This window comes from Coccinella septempunctata, chromosome 8, assembly GCF_907165205.1.
Source record: "Coccinella septempunctata chromosome 8, icCocSept1.1, whole genome shotgun sequence".
Taxonomy (NCBI): Eukaryota; Metazoa; Arthropoda; class Insecta; order Coleoptera; family Coccinellidae; genus Coccinella; species Coccinella septempunctata.
In genome coordinates this window covers 30,076,824-30,096,643 of record NC_058196.1, presented here as the reverse complement: position 1 = coordinate 30,096,643, position 19,820 = coordinate 30,076,824, and the positions used below count along the sequence as shown (strand labels likewise).

General features: G+C 36.0%; 6 protein-coding genes and 1 non-coding gene across 13 annotated transcripts; 4 read left to right on the top strand and 3 right to left on the bottom strand.

The window, feature by feature from the left end:
- Positions 1 to 623: 623 nt before the first annotated feature.
- LOC123319678 lies at positions 624 to 830 on the bottom strand. The gene has a single exon (XR_006538624.1). It is a non-coding gene; the product is annotated as a small nucleolar RNA U3 (small nucleolar RNA).
- Positions 831 to 2,170: 1,340 nt separating this feature from the next.
- Positions 2,171 to 10,141, top strand: LOC123319140. Of its 6 annotated transcripts, none has more exons than XM_044905997.1 (11): positions 2,171 to 2,429; positions 4,825 to 5,218; positions 5,272 to 5,388; positions 5,758 to 5,802; positions 6,072 to 6,180; positions 6,236 to 6,495; positions 6,586 to 6,627; positions 7,562 to 7,811; positions 7,867 to 8,178; positions 9,132 to 9,435; positions 9,522 to 10,141. In XM_044905997.1, the coding sequence occupies exons 2-10, from the start codon at positions 4,837 to 4,839 to the stop codon at positions 9,430 to 9,432; spliced, it is 1,818 nt and encodes a 605-aa protein (XP_044761932.1). In that variant the 5' UTR covers positions 2,171 to 2,429; positions 4,825 to 4,836; the 3' UTR covers positions 9,433 to 9,435; positions 9,522 to 10,141. The 6 variants fall into 6 exon arrangements, with proteins under 6 accessions (XP_044761932.1, XP_044761928.1, XP_044761931.1 ...); XM_044905993.1 differs by lacking the exon at positions 2,171 to 2,429 and adding an exon at positions 2,712 to 2,786; XM_044905994.1 differs by lacking the exon at positions 2,171 to 2,429 and adding an exon at positions 2,974 to 3,018.
- On the bottom strand, positions 9,874 to 14,500 carry LOC123319145. 2 transcript variants are annotated; one of them, XM_044906002.1, is made up of 5 exons: positions 14,100 to 14,500; positions 13,940 to 14,046; positions 10,641 to 10,739; positions 10,388 to 10,489; positions 9,874 to 10,258 (listed from the first exon to the last, which is right to left on the bottom strand). In XM_044906002.1, exons 1-5 carry the CDS (start codon positions 14,361 to 14,363, stop codon positions 10,156 to 10,158), a joined length of 675 nt encoding a protein of 224 aa, XP_044761937.1. In that variant the 5' UTR covers positions 14,364 to 14,500; the 3' UTR covers positions 9,874 to 10,155. The 2 variants fall into 2 exon arrangements, with proteins under 2 accessions (XP_044761937.1, XP_044761938.1); XM_044906003.1 differs by having other exon boundaries at positions 13,944 to 14,046; positions 14,129 to 14,271.
- On the bottom strand, positions 10,800 to 13,871 carry LOC123319138 (methionine--tRNA ligase, cytoplasmic). Its single transcript, XM_044905991.1, has one exon. It carries the CDS (start codon positions 13,779 to 13,781, stop codon positions 10,911 to 10,913), a length of 2,871 nt encoding a protein of 956 aa, XP_044761926.1. The 5' UTR covers positions 13,782 to 13,871; the 3' UTR covers positions 10,800 to 10,910.
- On the top strand, positions 14,500 to 15,738 carry LOC123319141 (valacyclovir hydrolase-like). Its single transcript, XM_044905999.1, has 5 exons — positions 14,500 to 14,693; positions 14,750 to 15,007; positions 15,059 to 15,212; positions 15,289 to 15,541; positions 15,597 to 15,738. Exons 1-5 carry the CDS (start codon positions 14,610 to 14,612, stop codon positions 15,703 to 15,705), a joined length of 858 nt encoding a protein of 285 aa, XP_044761934.1. The 5' UTR covers positions 14,500 to 14,609; the 3' UTR covers positions 15,706 to 15,738.
- A 178-nt stretch (positions 15,739 to 15,916) lies between these two features.
- Positions 15,917 to 17,373, top strand: LOC123319143 (valacyclovir hydrolase-like). The gene is made up of 5 exons (XM_044906000.1): positions 15,917 to 16,076; positions 16,161 to 16,418; positions 16,478 to 16,631; positions 16,683 to 16,935; positions 17,132 to 17,373. The coding sequence occupies exons 1-5, from the start codon at positions 15,996 to 15,998 to the stop codon at positions 17,229 to 17,231; spliced, it is 846 nt and encodes a 281-aa protein (XP_044761935.1). The 5' UTR covers positions 15,917 to 15,995; the 3' UTR covers positions 17,232 to 17,373.
- A 1,168-nt stretch (positions 17,374 to 18,541) lies between these two features.
- LOC123319146 (valacyclovir hydrolase-like) lies at positions 18,542 to 18,986 on the top strand. Its single transcript, XM_044906004.1, has 2 exons — positions 18,542 to 18,789; positions 18,849 to 18,986. Exons 1-2 carry the CDS (start codon positions 18,641 to 18,643, stop codon positions 18,937 to 18,939), a joined length of 240 nt encoding a protein of 79 aa, XP_044761939.1. The 5' UTR covers positions 18,542 to 18,640; the 3' UTR covers positions 18,940 to 18,986.
- Positions 18,987 to 19,820: the final 834 nt, after the last annotated feature.

Below are 19,820 nucleotides of genomic sequence, written 5' to 3'. Positions count from 1 at the left end.
ATGTATCTGACACTGTTTACGAGGGAAAATATTTTTTGTTTTTCATTTTTTATTTTCAAGACCACTTGAAGTTGAATGACTCTCTGCAGAGCAATTCATTGAGATGAAGAAGATGAAAATTTAAACGAAGGAAGATAGCTTTAAAAAATACTCGCAATAGATTCAGCGTGTTCGAAAACCTATATTTTCATACCAAAATTTCAAATATCTGGCCCTGTTTAGAAGAAAATAACTTTTTTCGTTTTTCCAATTTTCATTTTCGAGTTGACTTCGAAGAGCTCATCTATAACCCCCAAAAAATCGAGATTTTCGAAATCGAATTTTAGTGCTAGGGTGGAAGCCTAGGCAACGCTGATTATATAACCGGAAATCCCAATTAGATCAGAGAGGAAATAATTTTTTTTGCTTTTCCACTTCTCATATTTGTGTTGACGAAGAGCTCTCTGGAGGTATGGATGCGATTTTAAAGTCTTCAACAGAGACAACTAGACAACTCTGTATGCTAGTCTGGTCATGGTCTGGTCTTTGAAATACAATTATTTCTTGCGGCGCTATTTCCGTTTGCTGATTACAAGTAGAAGTAGAATATATAAAATTTGCATTAATTACTTTAAAATATTGTAACCCCTCAGATTGTTTCGCACCCGTAACTGAACAAGTCCAGCTGAACGATCATCGATGGCTACAAGGAATTCTAAAAGAATTCCAAGAGCCTGCCTCACGCTCAAGGTACGAAACTACGACTCATCGTCGAGGTTACGACCACTCTCAATGTGAGTTGAGAATGTGTGAAGATATACTACAGAAATGATCCTGTGAAGTATGATCTTAACTTCTACAAATTTTTCAGAGTTCTTATGGTATGTGGTAAAGATTAAGTGAGTACTGTTTCGCTTATGCTCCCATCTATTAGAAATATCACTTTCTTCATCTCTTTCTGATGGTCGATTTTATAGAATTCTTCTATTAATGTACAGCATTCTGTAATTTCAACGCCAAAATTTGTTCTGCCTTACATAATAATTTGAAATTTGTTTCAGAATTTTGCAGGAACTCGTGAGATTATGTAAGGAATGATAAGTAGCACTTTTTTTCTATTTATAAAAATACTTGATGCACATTTGTCACTTCAGTTCCGACAATCCGCCATAGGTGGCGCCAGTACTGTTGCAACTAAATATTCAACAATATTTTTTACAATATATGTGTATGTTCTAGGCAGCCAGGAGATTTCCAATTTGGGAGAATCCTTTGGAACTTTTGATACTCAAATTTTAACATGGAAATTGGAAAGAAGAAAGACCATCTGATATTATCAACTCAATACCAAGCATTATACCAGAAGACATAACGATAACTTTAGCTATCAATTTTTGAATGTGTATTCACAAAAATATACTTTTTATTCCAGGTTGGTTAATTTAATAGTAAGTTTCATGTTTAAAATGTTCCTCACCTCGTTCAGTTGATAAAGAGACTAACGATCTTATTGTGCAATAAATAATAAATTGTTCACATTTTATTGTAACTATTGTTATTCGTTAAATTTATTGAACTAGTTCTTGTATATATAACTAATAAATTAATAGACGTATTCACACGTCTTGACCAAGAACAATCGAAACCTACTGTCCTCTTCGACTAGCCCACTTCCTCTTCCGATCCATCGGAAGTGACCTTCCAACCCATTGGTATCTTATTGGGACAGCTGTGCGACCGTATTTGCCGTTAATATCCGTTAGTCATAGCACAAAAAATCCGATCATTTCTGCTTCTCCAGGTATTCCTTATTCATTCATGACGTCATCGCCTTGATCTGGAGCTGTATCTTGCGCAGTTGCGCAAAAGCGAGCTCCGAGGCAAGCACATGTATGATAGTGTCGGACGTTGCCAAATCTAATCATTTTTCTTAGAATCGGTTTAACCCAACTGAAACTTCTTCCATAAAACCAATTCTTTGGGTAAATGCTTCCATTGGATCTTCCCTGATGGCCCTGGGTGGACGTAGTAAGCGTGTTTTTTAGTTCGTCCTGGTCCTAGTACCCTTGGTAGGATTACAGCATGGAGCCTATCTAGCTTCTCGTGATAACACTCCTGTAGAACCGGCAGCGCCGCAAAAACTCATCAATGAAATTAATAAAATTGCGCTACAACGAATAGGGATAGGAATATCTTGACAGTTGCATTTTGCATCTAGTGTGCCGTGAAGGTGAAAGTAGCGTAGCTGTGTTGCGTTTCTAATCGTTATCTAGGCTTACGTTAAATTGGTGGTTAGGAGTGTTTTTTATACTCTCTATTAGCAAAAACAGTCGTTGCATTCTTCCATCAGATATCAAATAATAAAACGATAAGGAAAACTTTTAATTCAGCGCTTATCACCACTACTTGAAAAGGTGCTGTTTTGTTGTCGCTTCCAAAAATTGAATTGGGTAAGTATTCGCATTCTTATTTATCATCACATGTCAATATTCGCATTCCTCTTGATAACCTGCAATGACCTCTCTAGAATCAACAAATAAGTAGTCGTCTAAATTCGAAATTGTCTCAATGGTATGGTCATTATTACCATTTGAGTGAACCAATATGACCAATTGAAGCTGATAAATATAAAGGAGTGTTTCAAATAGGGACTGGTCGAGTTGCTACGCCCTCTTGACTAAATTTAAACTTCCTGCACCAATTAAATCAAAATCAAAGTATCGTCTGCTAAAGCATTACGGTTGATGATGATAGAAAGCCCCACAACCAAGTCACGACACTGCCAATTTATGGGAAAATATGTGCAGGTTTGTGTACAATTTCAGTTCCATCGTTTTCCAAACTTCAGCCCTGTACCATTTCGTATCTAGGCACGGCGCCAAAAGACCAGATTTATTTCCAGCAGCTTTAATGTTTTCAAACATGCGATTGTAAAAATCCGAACCGATAAAATGTTATTGCATACTTTCTGCCAGAGAATTGAACATCGAATGTGAACAGTTCTTCGTAATGGTAGAGATTGGGTTCATATTTCAAGTGGTAATTTCTTTAATTGTTGCTCGTATATAGTTACTCATTTGTGCTTAGAAAGTAGTTAATTACTTGGCTCTACGTAGGTACTGGAAATCGTCAGTAGCACAATAAAATTGTATACATTTAAGGCGCTCTTTCACTGCATGATATCATCGCCTGAATAACAGAGTCAATGATATAGGTAGACAGGATCTTCATCGATGATCACATCACATTGGTCGAATTTTAAAATTCTGTGTTATCTAGTTTGAAAACTCTTAGAAAGGCGATGTTACAATGCCTGTAGATATAAAGTATAAACAATGCTTACTCGCTAATATTCGCTCGGTGCGTTGCTAGTCATCAAAAAAGTAGACTTCCACTTGAGTAGAATCAGATTCCTTCATTTTTGAATTAATTGATGTTTGTTAAATATTTTTTTAAAGACAAAGGGACATCAATGACATGTTCAGACATCAGAGAAAACTTCTAGTAATGTTTCAAAAGAGAAATAATTTCCCTGGAAGACCTTGTAACATTTTGTTTTAATTAACATAAACCACTCTGGGTCGACAAGTTCCGGTGTGAGCGAATTATAGTATTTCATCTAAAATCATCGATGACGTCACTTTAATATTTCCATATTTGGTGGCGGTCATTTTATAGAACCGTCTTTCATTATCTGTTATTTTTAATTCGTTTGGATAAATACAATGATAACTTGTGGGTCAGACTCATGATTCGATTGTTGGATAAAAAATAATATTTGCGCTACCAGTGGCGGTTCCAGGAGTGCCTTTGTGGGAGAGGGCATAATTTTATATTTGAAATTCTGTAAGGTGTTTGTTGATATAAAATAGGTATCTTTATAATTTTAGTATAAGCTGTATGTTTGAAGAAAACTACTTTGAAACTTATTCGAAGAGGAAATGAAATCATTTTTCGATATTCGAACAAATATGGCCCCCAATTGGAACCGCCTATGAGTACAGAGTAACCACTTGGTATTGTATTTCTGCACATGTAACAATACAGTTTTCTCACAATTATTATGTTGTTGTCATCATAATGTATCACTGGACGTTCAATGTTCTCTTAAAAATAATATCGGTTTTCAAGGTTGGGACGTATCATGCTTTCTCAGCTTTTGTACTGTGAAACACTACATTTTTTTTAAGTCGGTATAACGTTTCTAGAACGTCTAGATCGCAGTATACATTCTCTTTTCTAAGAAGGAAAACAAAGATCTGAGATACCTCGTCATCTGCAATGATCTAGATGTGTAGATAAATGGTGTAATTGAAGCAGAAATATATGGTTACTTTTTGTTGGTAAATCGAGCGAATAACGGTAAAATGCTGTTTCCTTTGATCCGACAGTGAGCGGGAACTCAAACTGAAGAGACCTTGTTATTCTTGCCTATTTCCTTGAGTTTTTTCCAAACTCCCATACTATCTTAAGCTTGAAAAAATCAAATAGTAGGTCAAGACATACATCTTTGCGTATTTTATTTTGATTAATTCAATAAGATGGGATACCTAATGGTACTATTCGCGTTGCTGAAGCACCTTTTTATGTCTGCAAAAATCTATAGTTGATGCTTGGGGTATAGGAGCAACTCAAAGTGTATTTCATCTATTTTAATCTTGATTTCGTTGTCTTGTGACACAGGGCATTGTCTTGGTTAAACAGCTATTTACTTTATTTTTCACATTCGATACGGTTTAAGGTTTAATATTTATTCAGTACTGATAAATCTTGACCTTAAGGTCTATTGCGCCCGCCATAAGAGCCTGGGGGTGATATATCTAGTTTCACTTCTTCCCATTTTAGAACATTACCAACATGACGGAGACAAAAGATGAGGAACAAGTGGTGATGACACCAAAGGGAAAAACAGCCAACTCAACAACCCTCATAATAGAAAGGAAAAAAATTCAGAAAACCGACGACAAAATGCATATCGCCGGCGGTCAGCACACGGGAATAGTCATCAACAAAGAAGCTACGACAGAAAATGGTTCTACCCAACCGCCCCATCTATCGCTAGAATTCAGGGTGTTCCTTGTCAGCGCCCAAACCGGCAAGCACACCCAAGAATCTAGAACCTTGCGTTTTTGGTTTCGTGCAGCACCAGACACCACCGACCATCCGTCGGAAGACAAACAAGCCAGCGTTGCTCAAGAATTCTTCAAAGAGCTGGTTTCACCGAAAGATTTTCCAAGAGGTGCAGTAGGACTATTGTAAAAAAGCCTATTTTGATCGTTTTTTTCCCTTTAGATTACGTTGGTTTCATAAAGAAAATCATGAAGCTTATGCAACACAACTACAAGACCATTAAGATGATAGAAGTTGAACTGAGACAGTTGGAAGGGGAGGCAGTGCCAGTAAGACCGCGTAAGTTGAAAATATCTACCCATCCAGAGAATTAAAAAAAATATCTCCAAAAATCTGCTTCGAAAGTTAACATAAAATTCTTTATCCACCATAGATGCATAAAGTGATTACAATCTATCCATTTATGACTTTTATCACTTGTGATTTAGAGCCACAAATATAGAGCTTTATGACAATGTTGAAATGTAAACGGATATGGTGGATAAAGTACAGTATTCAACGAGCATACTGTGATGGCTATTCTATTATTCACTTGGATGATTTACCAAACTCGACTTCGTCATCTGCTTGAATGATAGCCATCATAATATGCTCGTTGAATTATAAACTATTGTCTATGTGATAATACAAGTGATTAAACTTTTCTAGCTGGGACTATTATACTTCGATTCGATTTGAGACATTTTCACAAAGGTTTGCTTTTCAATTGTGGAGGTTTTGTATTTTGGACTAATGATTTGCAGAGAAATCATTATATTAACCGTATTTAATACATGAATATTTAACAGTTTGTTTTTATTTCATTTAAGGCCATTTTTTTTTTGAAGGACCTAACAATTTCGCCCACATCAATTAATGGACTTATTAACATTTTTAGTTATTGTCTCGAAATGTTTTGCAATGTTTGATATTTTATTCCAAGTAATATATTTATGGGGAGTTGACAATGATCTTATTTGCAGTATCTGCTGAAGAACCCTTGGATAATATAAAATTATTAACGGTAGAAAAAGTCTTGGAACTGATAGAGTCATCATATCCAAACCCTATCACAATAAAGGATGTTGCAAAGTAAGTGTTTTCAGTATTACATTTTCCTTTTTTTATCGACAAAATTCCGTTGCAGAGAGAACGGATGGGATGAAGAAGAGGTAGCCCATCACCTAGCAGAGTTGCAGTCGCGGAATTTAGTTAAAAACTTAGAGCATGGCGCTTTCACAAGGCAACAATCCCACGATGTTCAGGTTACCATAGTGAAACAGATGCCGACGATGGCCAGCTCAAAGCAGCCTACAATTGCCATAATAACAGCTCAATATTGCGAAAAATTAGCAGTGGATGCCATGATAGAAAATAAGGAAACTTTTGTACGGTACACCACAGTAGGTGAGTGCGCAGCGTTCAGATCTATATTTCTTCGGTGTTTTTTAATCTTTTGAAGTTGCAATCAGTTGAAGTTTGTATTGTGAAACACAGGTTCCAATAGTCCAACAGGTGATGGACCGACCACTAGATTTGGTAAGAGCATAACGAAAAGGAAATAAAGGTGCACTTTGTTTGTGAAAGCAACACATTTTATGTTTTTTCACATTTCAAACACATTTGTCCGATGATCATCTGTTTACTGACATGTAAATATCGATTAGATTGGAGAAGCTTGATCTTATCTTCTGTTGATAAGATTAGTTTAGAAATCCTTTAGGGATATCCATCTGCTAAATGTTCAACCTGTGTCCATATGTTTCACTTCCTCCAGCTCCTGCGCATCTTATAGGCGTTTGTTATGCGTCGCCTTACACCTCGCAAAATCGATTCAGCCGTTTTAGAGTTTTTTGAAATTGTACATAACTAGATTTAGTTGTTTGTTTACATCGAGAAGCGGATAAGGTTTTTGGTGTTTCAATGAGTGTCCATGAACTCATGAATCCCGTGCTTCAGGTTTATTTGAATAATGATAATGCTTATCCGAAAATGATCGAGATAAAACGCGTAAATTACGGTGTGGAATAACGTTTTAGTTCAGATACCTTTTATTTCTGTCTTCAAAAGATTCTCCCCATATGATTTTTAAAACTCTCAGACTCAAACTGAGATGAACTGGTTGTTTCTCTCCCAAGGTTATTAAGTCACTGATTGCATGTTGAAGCAAGCGAATTTTTTCTAATTTTCCAACCCAGATATTTCATTTGTAATAATTCACAGCTAAGTGTATGCGCATGTTTGGCACCCGAACACTCCGTAATAAATGAGAATCAAAAACAGCATTATAGTGTATATTTCAGACCCTGTATAATAAAGTATACATTCAACCAGAACTCATATTCATTTGTGTCCCATTCTCATAAATTTGCTTCCATTATTGTATGTTTATGTTAATTTCTCTTGTATGACTTCGTCTTTAGCTTTGTTTCCCATCTAAATCTTCAGATTAGTCTTCATGAATCTTTTTCAGGAGAGTCCAACGTTTACACCCTCGGCAATATTGGCGCTCATAGGATAGTTTGTACAAAATTGCCATCTGTTGGTCATACCAGAGAAGCCATGACAGCTGCTGGGAATACGACGACCAGACTCTTGGGAACATTCCAGAAAGTTGACTATGTCTTTTTAGTGGGCGCTGGGGGTGGCGTCCCACATTATACCGATTACAACAAGCATGTAAGATTAGGGGATGTTGTAGTATCCTACCCGACCAAAGAAAAGTGAGGGCTCTCGATTACCATTATCGATAACTATCCTAAATCTTATTTTTTTCAGGAATATTTATTTCTATTGCGAAAAAGCGCTCCAAAACGAGAAGGATTGCGACTTTGAGTTCAAATCGTACCGACCGAACAACCTCAATCTGCAAGAAATAGCGGCTAACCTCAAATCATCAGCTGATAATGACACAAGGGTGTCGCCCCCTTGGGTTAATTACATAAGGGACGCACTGAACATACTTAGCTCCTCACCAGAACCCGATTTTAGGCCACCAAGCTCCGATACAGACAAATTATACATGAATATCGGGAATAAAGACATAATCGAAGTTGCTCATCCTCTGCCCCAAGATAAATCTGTTAGAAGGTAAGGTTCAATTTTTTTTTATTTCTAATCGATTTTTTTCTGTTTGATGATATTTTATAAGGTTTAATTGTTCCTCTTGCTGCCTGGACTCGATAGAAGATTGACTTTTAGCAAACCACCGGCGTGTTATGTTAGAAAACCGAAGGTTTCTCCGAGAATAAGAAATGTTAAACGTTTCCTCGCTAGGTTTGACAAAGATATTAACGCCTCATTCACTTGCAGCGTGTAACAGTATGAAGCCCTTGTTTTTTGAGTTCAGTAATGATTTATTGCAACTGCTGAAGTATTTGTTTCATCTCTACAGTTTTACAATCAGTCTCTAGCCTTTCCCAATTTTTTTTTCGATTTGTTCCTATTGGTGGGTGAAGTGTGTCATATTGAAAGGGAAAGAAGGGTTCTATTCCCTTCAATCTTGGCCGTATATAGTGCTTAGGGACTGTTTGTATTGGATATAAATGGCACATAGATTATGGAACACCGTAGTACTTTTTGAGAGCTTGTTATATATTTAGTGTAGCCCTTCATGACCTTTCAGCCTTAAAGTTCGCAGCACACAAGCACCAATTTTCAGGGATGTCGCTAGTGGATAGGCGGTTGCCTAAGGCGACAAGATTTTGAGTTGACATGTTGAGCATTGCCAACCAAACAATTTACATTTCAAAGTGGAATGAATATGCAAATTTCTTCACCCTAAATTTTTTCAAATGGACCTGGATGCAACTAATCAGATAGACGCGGATGTACTGAACCATTCATTTTTCAGCCATAAGTTTCCTTTTTCCGATGCCGACTGAAATTTTGTCGAAATTCTAGGGGTTGTAGCTCAGCCATCTTGAATATTTCATATAGACAATTTTCTGTCGAAAAAAAGGTCTCACCTTTGAGTACACCCTCTATAGCCATCAAATACACGTTTTCTTCCTTTATTAACCATCTGACCGTCCACGTTGCAGGCAGGAAGGATGCCCAAGAATTCACCTCGGTAGTGTGGCCTCGGGTAGGCAGATAGTGAAGGAAGATGTACTCAGGCAGAAATTTGCAGCTCGAATGGGAGTCCTTTCATTCGATTCCGAGTTTGACGCAGTTATAGAATCGATTTTGGGCAACTGCAAGGACAGTTTCATCTGCATAAGGGGCATTTCCGATTATAAAGACGGCACCAGGCAGAAAGAATGGCAACCCTACGCTTCCCTTGTCGCCGCCAGCGTGATGAAGGCCATCATTTGCAGCATGGAAGCTCCTACAAATGTTTGAAAGGTAATGATAACTTTTTTTCTACAGGCCACCACAAATTGATCCTGCAGGACGATATCAAATATTCTTGACGTTACTTTCGTTTTCAGGCATCAAAAGAGGTCCAACTAAAAATAAATAAGACTGGTGCTGAAACTTCCTCTAATTACTTGTGATTAAAGACTTATCTCTTAATGGTAAACTAGTCAATTTTAGGTCTACAAGGATGAAGGTTTAATGGAACAATTTCCTGAAACTTGCATGTAGATTTACTTAAGATTAGATGGATTAGTTGATTGAATTCGTATAATTCATGATTGACCAAATATGCCGAGTTTTATTAATAATTCCGTAGGTGAGGTTATTCAACTGCCGACTAGGCCTACTTAACAACGATTTATAGAACTTTCCAATTTTTCTAATGAATCAAAATCTTGTTATTTAATGAGAGTTACCCTTTTAGATTGAATATACAATTGTATTCAAGACAATGACTGAAAAATTATAATCTTTGTTCTTCCTTATATTATCTTAACATTCTTAACTTCGTAAAACTTTCGTTCCATATTTTGCATGTATTAAAAACTATGCTATAATTTTATTGAATAAGTTTGATTATTATGTGCCACCAAATATACAACAATCAATTTCTACTTATTTTTTTTGTAAGAATTTTTATTTCGTTATATTTTTATTTATTTGTACAGATGTATAATAAATTTTAAAATTATATCTTTCTTTCATTCAGAAGCAGTTGAAGATATAGGTAAGTATTCCTTGTTCCTCATTTGGGAGAATCACTTCTTTGAAATCGACATTCAAACAGTCCCGGAACACACCACCGTTTCTACAAAAAAGTGTGTGTGTATCTCTGGAACTTTATTTATTGATTATTGCACCTCTCTATTTGGGATATATTGAATATATTTATAATAATTTCCGTGAGTTTTTTTTAAACTTGCATTTGTATGCTCACCTACACAGATAATCCGTCATATTGAATGGTCCATCAAGGTAATGTTTATATAAATTACCAACGTCCATATGGTCTTTAAAAGTGCATGTTACCTCTCTTAGTCTGCAATAAAGTGAATTATTCGAATATTGGAGACATTTCACCAAAGAGTTGTTACTCTTTAATTTCACCTCGATTTTTATTTATTCTTTATTTTCGTTCTCTCTTATTTGCCTCAGTTTATATTTTATATATAAATTTTCTTTAAGCTTACTTTTTAGGCCACTTCCCGTTCATATCGATGTTCACATGGGCTGTCTTCTTGTGTTTATCGGTTAAAACGTATAAGGACTTGAACTTTCTCAAATCGTAACTAGAAAATGAAGACACTATTTCAATATGAGGGGTTAAATTGAAGTGAAACAGACGCCAATTCGAAATTAAGTTTAATTTATAAAATCAGAATGTGTCCAAAAGGAATTCCTCCATAAATAAAATAATAAATAAGAATGCAAAATATCAACAACCAAAAAGAGAGATCGATTTATTTTTTCCCCTTCTTTCCTTTGGGTTGAACAACTGGAACACCAGTAATACTAGCGAGTTTGTTCTTCAATGCCAACAATTTCTCAACTTCCGGCTGCCAAACCGATTTCTCTGCACCCCCTTCCTTCAGTTTCCTAACCACCAAACCCTGTTTCGCTATTTCCTCTTCAACGACCTTAGGATCTTCCTTCAGACCGTTTGAAGCTACTTTGGGGTCATCTTTCAAACCGTTTGAAGCTTCATTGGTTGTAGCGACCTTGAGTTTTTCCTTCAGAGCCAACAGTTTCTTCACTTCCGGTTGCCAAACACTCTTATCCGCTCCTCCCTCTTTCAATTTTCTCACAGCTGCTGCTTGTTCATCGACCATTTTTTGTATCAGAGCTTTATCGTTAGTATCAAGTTCTTTAATGTTTTTAGTATTGTTGTTTTGTGTTTCTTGTTTGCCTCCAAACCTTTTCTTCAGTTCTTCGATTTGACTTTCCTCGATTTTGGTGAATAAAGGCGATGGTTCACCTATCACATGTCCTTCGGGTAAGAAATTGGCTATACCGGTTCTGCCAAAAAGGTTTAACTCGTCTACATTGAGTTGTTTTCTGATTTTCTCACTGGTCTCTGGTAAATATGGAGAGAGCATGATGGAAAGGAAACAAACGATGTTGGAACAAACGCCAATTACTGTACCAGCGCGTATTTTCTCCTCTTCAGTTCCTTTCAGTAGTACCCAAGGTTGATTTGATTGCATGTACTGGTTTCCGTGTTTCGAGATACCTAAAATATGTCGTATCCCATCTTTCAACTTCGCTTTTTCAAGAGCAGCAATGTACGCTTTGAATTCCCTGTTACATAACGCAAGAAGAGTGAGATCATCTTCGTTCAGTACAATTTTCGGGATGGTTTTCTTGAAGCTGTTCTTGACGAACATCAAAGCTCTATTGATGAAATTTCCCAGGTTATTCAATAATTCGGAGTTGTTTTTCGTCGCCAAGTCACTCCAGTTGAAATTCGAATCCTGAGATTCAGGCCTGACATACAACAGATAAAACCTCCAAACGTCGCTGGGTATGTTGGTGTTTTGAGCATCTGTACCGAAGACACCGACGCCTCTAGATTTTGAGAACTTTCCATCTTCGTAATTTAGGTATTCGGTGGCCATTATGTGTTTTACTGTTACATAACCTCTGTTACATCCTAAGAGTGTTGCTGGGAACATGATTGAATGGAACGGGACGTTATCTTTGGCCATGAAGTTGTACAATGTTATATCGGTGTTGGCTTCGGGTTTCCACCATTTTTGCCAATGTTCGGTGTAGTTTTTAGTTATGGACATGTATCCGATAGGGGCATCGAACCATACATAAAACACTTTATTCCTATATCCTTCCATGGGTACCGGAACTCCCCATTTCAAATCTCTCGTTATACACCTCGGTTTTAAACCTTCTTTCAACCACGCTTTGCAGATAGTTTGAGCATTAGCGGACCAACCAGGTGAAGACTGTTTAAACCAGTGCAATAACAGAGGTTCCAACTTCGGCAAATCCATAAAGAACTGAGAGGAAGATTTTATTTTCGGGGTATTCCCACAAATTTTACATCTCGCATTTTTCAATTCGATCGCATTCACCAATTTTCCACAACCGTCGCACTGGTCACCTCTAGCGTTCTCGTAGGTGCATCCAACATGAGGACATCCGCCTTCTACGAACCTATCAGCGAGGAATCTATCGCATTTTTCGCAATGTAACTGCTCAACAGACTCGATGAATATGAATCCATTATCGTTGAGTTGCAAGAATATATCTTGAGAAATTTCGGTTTGTTGCGGAGTGGAAGTCCTTCCGAAATGATCGAAACTGATGTTGAACCATTTATAAATAGCATCGTGTATTTTGAAGTATTTATCGCAGATCTGTTTACAAGATAGACCCTCTTCTAAAGCTTTTGTTTCGGTGGCTGTTCCATATTCGTCTGTTCCACAAACAAATAATACATTGCGGTTGAGAAGCCTTGAATACCTGGCGAAAACGTCCGCGGACAGTACACAGCCTATAATGTTTCCTAAATGAGGTACGTTGTTAACGTAAGGTAAGGCAGATGTTATCAATATGTTTTTTTCGTCTGGTTTGGGTAATACAGGTTTATCAAACTTTTTGATATCATTTGTAATTACTCTATTCCATGATTCTTTGGCAGCTTCAATCTCTTCCAATGTGACTTCCACTGCAACTTGATCTGGCGAACCAACATTGGCATTTTCTATACCGAATTCATTTAAGTATTTGCAACTAGCTAAGAGAACTTGGTAAGAGATCTGTCCTGCGGCAACTTTATACAGCTTCAAAGCTTCCACTACAGCAGAATGTTTTTCTAAATTTTCAAACCATTTGAAGAGTTGCGTTGATTTATCTATGTACTCTTTACATAGAGTATCGTCTTTAACAAGAGGAAAAAGTACGGACCAAATACTAATATCACAAGCTGTTAGCGAATCCCCTGTTAAGAATTGTTGGTTTTCCAAGCCAACATTCAGTTTTTTCAAGCACGATACGAATTTGCTTCTTTGTGAACTGTTCTTTGATGAGTTTCCAATCAGAAATGCTATCACTGGGGTAAACACTGCGGCTTCCCATTCCAGCCACTCATACACTTTACTTTCATTCTGTTCTGGTGGTAAAAGGTACAACAACCCCGCATTTGACGTGAAAATTATTTCATCATCCACCTCGAAGTATGGTAAATGCTTAGGCGGTGCAACATTTTTGTCATTGAGGTTTACTTTGACTATTTCTACTTCTTGTTTTGAATACTTGGCAGCTACGATTAATTTCAAAGTCGCTGGGTTATTCTCGTTGGAACTTATGGCTACCATTGTTAAAATTCAACTAGAAAATCTTAAAGAAACCAACAGCAACAGTCCAATATTGACTTTCGGTCGGAGAGGTTAGAAACTTCCACATTTACCTGACGTAAGTGGATGACCTTCATTTTTGAATGTGGCGTCACCTATAAAAAATTTATTCAACTTACTTACGGTATCCTGTCAGGCATAAATCGGACAATTTTTTCCGTACTACATCTTCAACTTCGAATTTCTTCTTACAACCTTCAACCGATTGCGAAAAAATCGCATGTACCTAAAAAGGAGGTATGATTTTTCGTTAGTATTTAGAACTTTCTTCTGAAGAACCTCGGAAGCTACGGCTATACAAGTTGCACATTTCAAGCAGGACGAAGCTAGAGGATGCATCTTCACGTAATTTTTCATGGATTCCTCGTAAATGTTGATGATCTTCTTAGGTTTAATGACAAAGTTACATTTTCGTAGTGGAACATAATACTGGTCACAATTTGTGTTGCTGGTACAATTGTATTCGTAGTCCTTTCTTATCCGTATGTTTGCATTTAGTGAAGGCGGCAGTAAAATGAAGAAAATAAAAAATAAAAAAGACATGAATTATAAAAATGACTTGAACATTTCAAGATTTGACATGGTTGAATTTGTGCCTTCTGGGGCTTGCTATGATTGCAAATCATTATTTTTTTACAAAGTGAAGAGACGTGTTAGGTTTGTTTCTTGCAGTAAAGATATGCAACTCACAATACATAACATTTTTATCAGAATATTTCTAATGACGTTTTGAATTCTTGATGAAATAATCTCGAAATCCATCACCAAGTTAGTGGAAAGAATTCAAAAATGTATCTATCACATCTAATCAAAAAGTGTATGAACAGAAACATTTGTAGAAGGATCTCATTCTCAACACAAGCCCAAGTCCAGGTAGGTACATACTTTTTCTCCTATTTCTTCCAATATTTTCTTAACGCAATCTCCAGGAACGTTTGGTTTATGTTGATTCTCAAAAAATAAACTATTTAAAAGTAGGCAAAGGTCCAAAAAACATTGTTTGCTTTCCTGGCGCTTTAGGCACTATATGGTCAGACTTCAAACCCCAGATCGAAGGATTGAACAAGGAGGAATTCACTATTTTCGTCTGGGAACAACCAGGCCATGGAAAAAGTAGACCACCTGAACGAATATTCACTTCTCAGTTTTTTCAAGAAGATGCTGATACCGGCTATAAATTAGTTAAAGTGAGCATTCGCTACTTTGAAGTATTTTTCGTTTAATGACAATATTTCAAGGCCCTTGGATTAAGAAGTTTTTCTCTTCTTGGTTGGAGTGATGGAGGTACAGCAGGTTTGATTTTAGCTGCCAAATATCCTGAGGTAGTTGAAAAATTAGTGGTTTGGGGAAGCAATTCCTATATATCAACCGAAGACTTCGAAAATTATGAAAGTAATTGAACACAGGGTGAAAAAATGTTCCATATATTCCATCATTAATATCATCTCTCTACCTTTGTTTTTTTCAGAAATACAGAACATAGACAGTTGGTCAGAAAATGCAAAAGCCCCATTGTTAGAGTTGTATGGTGAGAAATTGCTGCGAGAAATACAAAATAGTGTTTTTGAAGCTAATAGGGCCATTGTCAATCAGGGAGGTGATATTTCATCATCTCTTCTCAAACATATCAGTTGCCCCACTCTGATATTACATGGTGCCAAAGATCCTCTAGTTAGTCTTGAACATCCCCTATATCTCCGAGATAACATCAAGGGAGCAAAGTGAGAAATTAAACATATTTTTTCTATGTAAATTCGGTTTTTTTTTTCGTTTTAGGCTACACATATTTCCTGAAGGTAAACACAATATACATATACGTTATGCCGGTGAATTTAATGATATAACCACGAAATTTCTTCTGGGTGAAGATTTATCTGAGCTGTGATCCATTTTATGTCGAATAAAGTTATTGAACCTTCTGGAGCTTTTATTTCATTCATTTTCAATTGAGAAGACTGAATTTATTAAACGTTATTTATACATTACTTTGTATTCAAGCAACCAAATATCCCATTTCTCTAGTTTTTTTTTTAAAACTCTATTAGTGACCTCTATTGGGGACAGTATAAATGAATGATTTTTTGACTTTCATGTGTCAAATTTGTAGGTTATGGTTATGGAGGTTAGCTTATTACTTTTTCCAAGGAGCTCCATACTTTTTTGATAAACACAACAATGATAATCTTGAAATCGCTTTTCTCAAGAGTGAGAGTTCTTCGTACAAAGAACATGGCAACATTTTCTACAAAACCTAAGGTGAATAATGCCCAAGTACCAAAAACTTTTATTTTCGATAAATCAACAACTAACACACTACAGCATGTTCAAATTTTCCCATAGGAAGAACTTATCAGTCTCGACTCGCAAAAAATTAATTATTTGAAAATCGGAAATGGTCCAAATAATGTTTTATGTTTTCCTGGAGCCTTAGGTACGATCTGGAGCGACTTCAAACCTCAAATAGAGGGTTTGGATGGCCAAAAATTCACAGTTTTAGTTTGGGAGCCTCCAGGTCACGGTTTTAGTAGGCCTCCGGAAAGGCTGTTAACTTCCAAGTTTTACGAGGAAGATGCTGATACCGCTCATGATTTAATAAAGGTAAAATGGTTCAAAATCACAGGAAATCTGTGTGACTCTATAGATAATATTACTCTTAGGCTCTTAACTTCCACCCCTTTTCTCTGTTGGGTTGGAGCGATGGTGGAATATCAGGAATGATATATGCCGCAAAATATCCCAAATTTATAGAAAAATTGGTAATATGGGGCTCCAACTCTTATGTGCACTCCAAAGATATTGAAAATTATGAAAGTAAGTCTTTACAAAGGATGAAATGAAATTCCATGCAATTATCCTTTCTAGAAATAAGAAATATCAAAAATTGGTCAGAAAAAGCAGCTGCTCCTCTTAAAGAATTGTACGGTGCAGAAAAATTGCAAGAAATTCAAAACAGTTGGTGTGACGCTATGCTTGAAATAAACAGAAAAGGGGGAGATATTTGTGATACACTCCTAAAGAATATCGAATGTCCCACCCTTATTTTGCATGGTGACAAGGATCCTCTTGTTGGAGCTGAGCATTATGAAAATTTAGTGACCAAAATCAAGGGGGCTAAGTAAGTTATCCCTAGTGTTTATTTTATCCCCGTTCGGTGCATAAAGTGATCATAATCTTTCTGTTTCATGAAATTCATAAATCACTTGTGTGATTGATGAGCCATTATTCACTGGTTTTCTATTAAACCTTCATTCATCACTAGTGATTTATGAGCCCGGTATATCAAACTTCATTCAATATGTTGCTTGTTCTAGGCTACATAGATTTCCAGATGGAAAGCATAATATTCATTTGAGATATGCCAAGGAATTCAATGATATTGTTACCAAATTTTTGTTGAATGAAGGGAAATGATTTGTTTTTTGGAGATATCCTATTTCAGCAAAGGATGGAAAATTATCAGTTTGATACTATATTTTGAAATCTATTTTTTATGGTGTTATTGGTTTCACCAATTCAGAAAATTTAATATTAAAATCAACAAATGTATTCATAATTATTTTTTCATTCCAAGCCTCTCCTCATCCAAGTTACTACCCTTCTGAATAATTTCCCAAAAAATAATTTCATGAATATCCTGATCATTATTTGCACAGGTAAAATGTTCAGATAAAAAATGAAGAACTGATGCATTTACTTATTTTTCTTATTTACTTGAATGTTTTAATTATTGAAGCTTTTGTTACTGCATATAAGGCAGTTACAATTGATAAGATAAATACATATATTGAACATTTATTCTCGATTAATCACTTATTATATTCGTAATTTCATAAAAAATGGAGGATAGAAATTCAAATCACTCTTTCCTACTTCATCACTCTATTTCTAAACATAATTGCATAAATATACATATCTGATACAGTATTTTCATAATTACTTGTATTATGTGCCTAATTTTCTCTTTTAAAGTTCTTTGCCCTTTTTTTTTCTAATCGCATTACCTAAGCACTGAATATTATCGCACATGATAAAAATACAACGCTTTTCTTGAAAACTTAGAAAACGTAGTCGGTCTAAACACAGTCTCAGTTGTGTCGATAGCAGCCAAGCGAAGATTAATGATGGAAAGTAAAACAAAAATAAGAAAAAATTTTAAAGTAATAATTTTTATTTTGTAGGAATCGATAATTTACATCAAATCGCAAAGAATAAATTATTTGAAAATCGGAAATGGCGCAAACAAAATATTATTGCTTCCTGGTTCTTTTGGCACCATCTGGAAAGATTTCAAACCCCAGATAGAAGGTTTGAACAAAAATAAATTTACTATTTTAGTAGTAGACCCCCCAGGTCAAGGGTACAGCAGGCCCCCTGAGAGGTTTATAACCCCCAAAATGTTTGAACGAAACGCGGATATTCTGTATGAACTTATAAAGGTAGCTATAAATATCTTCTTTATTTATTTTATATTTGGGTTTATATTTTTGTAGTATTTTAGGTTCTTAATTTTGAACCTTTTTCTTTTCTTGGTTGGTGCAATGGTGGAATATCTAGTATGATTTTCGCAGCAAAATACCCAGAATCTATAAGCAAGCTTATAATTTGGGGGTCAAACTCTTACATAAAAACTAAACAATTAATTTTATACGAAGGTAAAAGAGCGTTACAAATTGACTTTGAGATTAACAACTTGAAAAGGTAATTTTTTTTTTGCAGAAATAAGGGATATTAGAAACTGGCCGCAGAAAGAATTGTTACCACAATTAGAAATATTCGGAGAAAAATTATTACAAGATTTGCAAAATAAATGGTGCGATGTTATGCTTGAAATAAGCAGAAATGGCGGAGATATATGCTGTTCTTCTTTGAAGAAGATACAGAGTCCCACTTTGATTTTATACGGCTGCAAGGATGTGTTTGTAGATAAAGAACAAACTGAGTATTTGGTGGAAAACATAAAGAATTCGATGTAAGGCGCATGAAACAGCGTAGAGGGACCTTATAATGAAAGTGTTCCATTGATTTTAGGTTATACGTATTTCCTGAAGGCAAACATCGACTCCATTTACAGTTCTCCGAAGAATTCAATGCTGTTATCACAAACTTTTTGCTGAATTGATCAACAAAATTTTCGAAAAATCACATATAAAAATAATGAAAATTGATGATCATGCACCGAATTATAAATCTTTAATGCTTATATCACCTTACTATCTAGGAACCTTAAAAGCTAATTGAAATAAATTTACTAAGATCTATTTTCCTTTTTTATCTCACACGCGCCACGGGTGTTACGGATTCGTTCGCCAGCTAGAACCAAGGTTCACACTTAACGGGCAATGATGTCTGAACTCGGCAGGGTTAGGATTCAAGCAAGACGGCGCAGAAATACGGCCGTTCACGTCTGAGTGCCTTCTGTCCCCCCCGGGTTTTCACACCAGCAGAGAATCTTACTAACACTAGGGGTAGAACACAAATTCCGGCAAAGGATGGGTAAAGGTGGAGGATGAGGTTCTCAGATAATAATATGGAGTGATTTATTACCTCTGGACGGATCGGTTTCAACAATTGCTCTTGCACCGGTGGACTCCTTCGCAATTTGCTATGATACGGACATAATGATCAGAATGAATTGACTTGCGGGGGGAATCTCCTTTTATACCCATACATACCCTTTTATAGCGTGGGGGGTGGAAACGGAATGTGTCTTGACTATGGCTTATCGGTACTAGCGAACAAAAATTCGGTTATCTCCCAATTGAGGATTTTTTTCACGGTGCTACATCGTTTTTCAGAACTGAAAACGATGTTGGAATCCTCATGAATTGAAATTAAATGTATGCCAAATGGTTTCAACTATCTAATCATCTAACATTATATTCGTAATTTCAAGAAAATGAAGGATAAAAATTCAGATCACTTTTTATTCCTACTCAGCTCATCACTCCATTTCAATAATTGCATATAAATATATACATATCTGATGTCCCCATTTTAAAA

Bases quoted from the DNA above. Each gene is read 5' to 3' on its own strand.
- LOC123319140 (XM_044905993.1), top strand. From the start codon at position 2,724: ATGATGATAGAAAGCCCCACAACCAAGTCACGACACTGCCAATTTATG. The intron at 6,628-7,561 runs GTAAGAGCATAA...AATCTTTTTCAG, and splicing joins TGGACCGACCACTAGATTTG to GAGAGTCCAACGTTTACACC. The intron at 8,179-9,131 runs GTAAGGTTCAAT...TCCACGTTGCAG, and splicing joins CAAGATAAATCTGTTAGAAG to GCAGGAAGGATGCCCAAGAA.
- LOC123319138 (XM_044905991.1), bottom strand. From the start codon at position 13,781: ATGGTAGCCATAAGTTCCAACGAGAATAACCCAGCGACTTTGAAATTA.
- LOC123319145 (XM_044906002.1), bottom strand. From the start codon at position 14,363: ATGTCTTTTTTATTTTTTATTTTCTTCATTTTACTGCCGCCTTCACTA. The intron at 10,490-10,640 runs GTAAGCTTAAAG...ACTTTATTGCAG, and splicing joins AACGGGAAGTGGCCTAAAAA to ACTAAGAGAGGTAACATGCA. The intron at 10,259-10,387 runs GTGAGCATACAA...ACTTTTTTGTAG, and splicing joins ATGACGGATTATCTGTGTAG to AAACGGTGGTGTGTTCCGGG.
- LOC123319141 (XM_044905999.1), top strand. From the start codon at position 14,610: ATGTATCTATCACATCTAATCAAAAAGTGTATGAACAGAAACATTTGT. The intron at 14,694-14,749 runs GTAGGTACATAC...CGCAATCTCCAG, and splicing joins CAACACAAGCCCAAGTCCAG to GAACGTTTGGTTTATGTTGA. The intron at 15,213-15,288 runs GTAATTGAACAC...TGTTTTTTTCAG, and splicing joins AGACTTCGAAAATTATGAAA to AAATACAGAACATAGACAGT.
- LOC123319143 (XM_044906000.1), top strand. From the start codon at position 15,996: ATGATAATCTTGAAATCGCTTTTCTCAAGAGTGAGAGTTCTTCGTACA. The intron at 16,419-16,477 runs GTAAAATGGTTC...TATTACTCTTAG, and splicing joins CCGCTCATGATTTAATAAAG to GCTCTTAACTTCCACCCCTT. The intron at 16,936-17,131 runs GTAAGTTATCCC...TGCTTGTTCTAG, and splicing joins ACCAAAATCAAGGGGGCTAA to GCTACATAGATTTCCAGATG.
- LOC123319146 (XM_044906004.1), top strand. From the start codon at position 18,641: ATGCTTGAAATAAGCAGAAATGGCGGAGATATATGCTGTTCTTCTTTG. The intron at 18,790-18,848 runs GTAAGGCGCATG...CATTGATTTTAG, and splicing joins GAAAACATAAAGAATTCGAT to GTTATACGTATTTCCTGAAG.